This window comes from Rhagoletis zephyria, unplaced genomic scaffold, assembly GCF_001687245.7.
Source record: "Rhagoletis zephyria isolate East Lansing unplaced genomic scaffold, Rhagoletis_zephyria_1.1 Rzeph_scaffold_01675, whole genome shotgun sequence".
Classification (NCBI taxonomy): domain Eukaryota; kingdom Metazoa; phylum Arthropoda; class Insecta; order Diptera; family Tephritidae; genus Rhagoletis; species Rhagoletis zephyria.
Genome location: NW_016158759.1, coordinates 84,911 through 91,324, shown reverse-complemented (window position 1 = coordinate 91,324; position 6,414 = coordinate 84,911). Strand labels below are relative to the sequence as shown.

Here is a 6,414-nt window from a genome sequence, read left to right as displayed (position 1 = left end):
ACAAAAACAATAGAAAGCAATAAATCACTGCACGTCAAAGGAAATTTACACAAAAAGCGTGAAAAATGCAGGCAATTTTTATATAAAAAAAACAGCATTTAACGCAATTATCGCATTTTTTTATGATCAAATATAATAACACGTAGATAAGTATGTACTCGTATGTATGTATGTTTGTGCAGGCGCATGTACAAGATCTGGATTAAAAAATGTGTTACGAGTAAAATTAAAAGCGCATCGAAGCTTAAGTAAATTTTTGTGCTCAAAGGGAAAAACGCACAGAAAACGTGTTTTTTTTTTTTGAGAAATGTTTAACATTTATTAGATTTGTCATAATTCTTATGCGAGAGAAAGCGTGTGCAATTGCCGCTTAGGGGAAAAATTGGCAAAGCAAAAGTAGTTCGATTGAAATTACACAGAAAAATTACTTTTTCACTTTTCTTTATTTTTTAAGTATAATGCAAGCTTAAGCTACCCTTGGCCTCTTATATATACGTGTATATTTTTTAATGTGTTTCATTTCACTTAAATTCGTTTCATTTCAATTAAGTTAGTTAATTTCACATAACTCAAGTTTTTGAGATTGATATATTTTTAAAACTTTTCAATCAATTCGATTGCTTTAAACTCATTTAATTACATTTAACTTAATTCTCTTTTCCATTTCGTAAAATTTTTTTCATCTCATTCTAGTACTTTCAATATCATTCCTTTCCTGTTATGCCATTTTGTTTTTAATTTTATTCAAATTATTTTATTTTGTTTTAATTTTATTTGATTCAATTTAATTTATTATAATTTAGTTTGATTTTAATTTAGTTTAATTGGATTTAATTAAATTACTTTAATATAATTAATTTAATATAGTGTAATTCAATTTAATTCATCTTAGTTTAATTTCATTTAGTCTAATTTAATTTCATTTAATCTAACTTAATTTTATTTAATTTGTTAAATTTAGCCCAATGCAGTTTAGCGTAATTTATTTATTTGTTATTTAATTTAGTTTATTCTCATTTACCTTAATTTAATTTAATTTAATGTAGTTTAGTTTAATTTAATTAAGTCTTAATTGATTTTATACAATCTATCTTAATTAAATTTATTCGCACTTAATTCAAATTAATCTAATTGAATTTATTTAACTTTAATTTAGCTTAATTTAATTTGATTTAATATAAATTATTTTAGTTTCATTTAATTTAATTTCTTGTTATTCAATTTAATTTATTTTAATTAAATTCAATCTAATTTTAATCTAGTTAATTTTGACTTAATTTAATTTAAACTGATTCAACTTCGTGTTATTCAATTCAATTTGTTATTTGAATTAATTTTTATTTGTTTAAATTTGGTCTAATTTGGTTTAATGTATTTAATTTAATTTAGTCTAATTTGATTTCAAGTATTTTAATTAAATCTAATTTTATTTTATTTTATTTTATTTTGTTTTACTTTATTTATTTTATTTTATTTTATTTTATTTTATTTTATTTTATTTTATTTTATTTTATTTTATTTTATTTTATTTTATTTTATTTTATTTTATTTTTTTAAGATAACTAAAGTTTTTTAATTTTATTTTGTTCTTCATGGCGCTTAAATTTTTTGCAGCTCTAAAAATTTAATAACACTCGGATACATTCCTCTCTTTTGAACCCGTTTTTTTGAGCACAAATGATAGGTACATTTTTTCCGCAGAGTGATTTTTCAATGGATTCATTTTTTTCTTTGTTTGAGCAGAAAACTGAAATTCAATTTTTTTACTCAAACCTTATTTGTCGAATGCGATTGAAAAATTTCCCTCTCTGGCAGATTCACGGAAAATTGAAGTATGAATGAAAAAATTTAAAAATTTTTGTGAGCTTAAATTTGACAAAGCCAAATACGCGTAAAAATTGATAAGAAAAATAAAAGGAAATTTTGCAAGCTGATACTGAAAAAAAATAAATAAATAAAGAAAATAAAGTTGTTAATTTTTCTGACAAATTGAGCCTGAAGTGCCCAACTTTTCATTTCACAAATTACAAATTATTGTAAAAGCCAAAAAGAAGAGCAACAAAAAAAAAATAAAAATGTGAGTCAAAAATGAAAATTAATTCGACAATAAAAAATACAGAGTGAAAACTCCGGCGTCAGATCAAAATAATGAATATCATCAAAACAAAAATCAAAAACGTTAAATAAAAAAGCAAAAGTTTTGCGACATTCGGCAGTGAGGGAAAGCCAAAACCACCAACAACTAAATTACTTAGAATATAGCCCGACTAAAGAACAAAACCAAAATGCGAAGAGTCTCGAGCAAAATGAAAGTAACCACAACCACAGCGGCAGCAAACATAACCACAACAATGCTTGCGGTACAGCAGCGAAGGCAACATTGCCATTGTGGCATGCAACAGCGACGACGACACCATCACCACCGCTACCAGCTACACTTGACACAGCCGCTGAGGCACATATTGGCGTTGTTTGTCATCATCATTTGCGTGCAAGGTAAGTAAAATGTCAACATCAATTTTGTTTTTTGTTTTTTTTTATTCCTTTTTTGCATATAATTTTTTATTTTTTTGTTCAACAAATTGCTGCTTGCGCGTTGATGGCTCTTGACAATGGCTCGCCGCTGTCACTGCCGCCACGTTTCACATTTTCTCATCGACATGTTTTCCATACTACGTTTGGAATGCGCCAAATCACACGTCTAATGTAACACATTCTTACATCCATACGAACTAAAATACATACAGTGATGGAAAAATAAATATGGACGCGTGATTTTAACAAATTTTGCCTATTTGTCTTTGCTTTATTTAATACTTATAATTTTAAACTTTGTCAAAAAATTATAAAAATTCTGCAAAATTGCATCTAAATTTTCTACTTTTTAATCAGATTTTCCATGAATGCGATTCTTTAGCAAATTAAAACCAACAAAATAGTATACTAAAATTTTATGAATTAAAGTTTTAAAATCTGATTAAAAAGTGAAAATTCCGATGCAAATATGCAGAATTTTATAATTCTTCTACAAAGTTTGAAATATTAACTAATACGGTTTTTGTTAGACAATGAGCTATTATTTCATAAAACAATAATAAGTATTAAATATACAAAATAAAAATATGCAAAATATGTTAAAATGTTGCGTCCCTATTTATTCGTCAACCACTGTACATATGTACGTATATATGTATGCAATTGCTTCGCGACCTAGAGACAAATGGGAATATTATAACTTTATAAACGTGCTATAGTGCTACTGTATGTGGGTACCATCCTCGATGCATATGCTTCAATTATTAACTAAACATAAGCACATACATACATACAGTCAGAGGCAAAAGTCAGTATACATCTTGTTTTTCATATAATATTCACTATTATTTTCATGTACCAATTTTTGTCATTAATTTTTTATGAAAATAAAGTTAATTGTTTAAAATAAACAGAAGTTTGACACTTTTTATAAAATACACAAAAATTAAAAGCATTTTTTATCAAAATTTCAAACTTTTTTTTTTTAGTTTCAGAAAATTTTCGAGTATGCAATTGTGTAGCCTCTTCAATTTAATAAAAACAAAGTGCAAGTTTTAATAATAATTATAGATTGGCGCTTTCACATATGTTAGTGTTTGGCCAAGCTTCTCCTCCGATTTATGGCGTGAAATTTTGATGAATTTTTTTAATTTTTGCGAATTTTTTTAAAAAGTTTGTAATTTTGATGATTTTTTTTTTTTTTTTTGGAAAAGTGTGAAACTTTAATTTCTATATTTTCATAGAAAATGTATGAAAAAATTTCATGAAAATAATTGTAAATATTTTATTAAAACAAGGGACCTTATGAATAAAAACTAACCAATAACTTTTTCTTAAAATTTTAAACCTTTTACCAAAATTCATTTGAATAAATCGAGTAAGAAGTCTGCAATTGTAAGAAAAAGCAATTGCTTACTTTTTATTCATAAGGTCCAAGGTGTATACCAACTTTTGACTCTGACTGTAGGTACATATATAAATATGTATGTATATCCAACGCGGTGCTCCTATTTCTCACATTCGTACGTACCACAGCAATAAATACTTTGTCATCGCTAGGTGCTACTTTGGTAATTCCTTTTCTCTAATTCTATGTGCCAACAAAGCTACATCAACAGACGTGGGAGGTTCGCGCAGTTTGTTGGATGCGATTCATTTTTCTTTTGTGGTTTCACAATTTTTAGCTGTGGATTTTTCTTTCGAATGACACACACCCTACTCGATGTTGTGATTGGCTTTATGCCTTAAATCTTTTACAGCTCATTTCATCTACTTCCAACTTTGTGTAAATATTAGCTTTTGTAGAAAAATATTTGAGCAGATTATTTGCTCGTGTGCTCAATAATTCATTGGAAAGTCAGGTGGTATATCAAGCTTCTTAAGAGCATACATTTATTTTATTTGCCCGCCTCTTTTGTACAGTTGATAAGTAGCCATGATTTTTGCTATCAATTCTGCTGAATATGACATATTTTTAAGAATGCGGTGAGTAAGTTTTACTAAGGCAGCATCATCAAATCGTCACAGCTGCACTTACTTGTTGACAGCCTCCATAACTCATAATTCAACATAAATGTAAGCCATGGCTGTGATTCCAAATATCTTGCGCATAAAAATCATGGGAACAAAGTGTGCTGTAAATCTAGCCCTAACAAGCAAAAGCTAAGGAGCTGGAAAGCTAGCCGATGTGGCCTTACTATCTTGGGTACATACTTACATAAATAGTAACCTACTTCTACCGAGCATATCGGCTTAATTGCGCAAGAGCTCATTTAAGAGAAAGGGGATCAGTTAAACCAAGAAGAGATCCATGGACTGAAGGATGTCGGGCGGAGCAGCAGATGCTGCCTTACAAGGGTGTAGGGTTATATGAAGCACCCACACCATCTTGGTCTCTTCCACCTACGCCTTTGATGGGTGCGGAATTTGCCCCGTCATCCTCGCACAACTTCCCCTCAGTATATTGCGGCGAGAAGTGGTCAACACCTAGCGATGATGTTGATGAAGCATAGCCCCGACCAGCTCGTCCCTCGGATCAGCCTGCTCGGTGTTATCCTCCATCGCAACGTCACTGATGGTGTTCTCATGCCCAACCTCCGCCAGCAAATTACAAGCGGCGTTGACATCGATCCTATAAACATTTTTCTTTTTTAGCGAGTCAAAATCGTAGCGGATCAAACACACTATGGTGCGTATACACCTCCCATTTTCTTGCAGGTCGGCGGAAATATCGGGTTTTCTCCGAGTATTCTCATCGCTATGCTGGCCATTTCGGCCTTCACCCATTACCACTGGAGTCATAGGGTCAGAGTATTCTCATGGGTTTCTTCACAGATGCCCAGCAGGATTTGCTACTTCGCAATTTCTATAAATGAACACCGTCTTCTAACAACAAGGTATGGTGGTGTGCCTACGCCGACCTCTATTGGCTGCTCTTTTCTGGCGGAAACCAAATGATCGGATCTCCTATCTCATCCAGCCTCGTGAAAATAGTGGGCGTAGGAAGTAGATCACGGAAGGGCCTCCGCATTCCCCTTGGACGCACTCTGCTTACTAGGTTAGGCTTAGCCCTACCGTTATCTTGCATTTGTTTTACTATGGAACCATGGTCCGGCTTCACCGTTGCCACTATCCTACGTGGCCTTTGGACATATCTGTAGCACCCCCTTTCAAAGTGATATTGTTTCCCACTTATGTTTAATTATTTAGTTTTAAGAATTTTCAATTAAAGTACAGTTCCTTCTCTAACAAAACTTATACACACTTTTTAAAAGACTAAAAGACTGCTTTCGTATGACAAATAAACATAATTTATTTTTATATGGAATAAACCCGCAACACCTTCGGAGAAAAAAATTCTAAAAAATTAACGGTAATTTTTAGCCACTTGAAACTTGCACATTATTATTTGCCTAAAATTGAATGGGCTATAAAACTGTGTATTCAAAAAAATTCTAGCACTTCTGAGAAAAGAGTTTAAAATTTGGGTCAAAATTTGTTGCATTATTTTGTAGTCTTTTAAAATGCTTTAAATTTGAAGTTATATAAGTTTTGAGAATGGACTATATTTTAATTGAAAATTCCCTAAAATAAATAAATAAACATGAGGGGCAAACAATATCACTTTGAAAAGGGGGTGCTGTTGTATTGGCCAATACTGTACATACTAGGAGCATGTGTACATATACATAGTACATATGTACATATGTATGTAAGTTCAGAAAGTTAATACATAAATAACTGTTATGGAGCTTTCGTTTATACTGCCGCAGCAGATGCGTGCGTAAACTATTTTCAAATTTATTCTTTCGGCAACCCCTGTGTCAGTGTAATGTTTTTTTATACCCGAGCGCACTTGTGCACAAGGGTATATTAATT

General features: G+C 30.8%; 1 protein-coding gene across 1 annotated transcript in view; it reads left to right on the top strand.

The window, feature by feature from the left end:
* The first annotated feature begins 2,089 nt into the window (after window positions 1-2,089).
* Window positions 2,090-6,414, top strand: part of LOC108364804 (kin of IRRE-like protein 2) — an 87,663-nt gene continuing 83,338 nt past the window's right edge. The window contains exon 1 of the mRNA XM_017618650.1: window positions 2,090-2,496. Coding sequence (XP_017474139.1) covers window positions 2,286-2,496 — 211 coding nt within the window. The 5' untranslated portion in view covers window positions 2,090-2,285. The remainder of the gene's footprint in view (window positions 2,497-6,414) is intronic.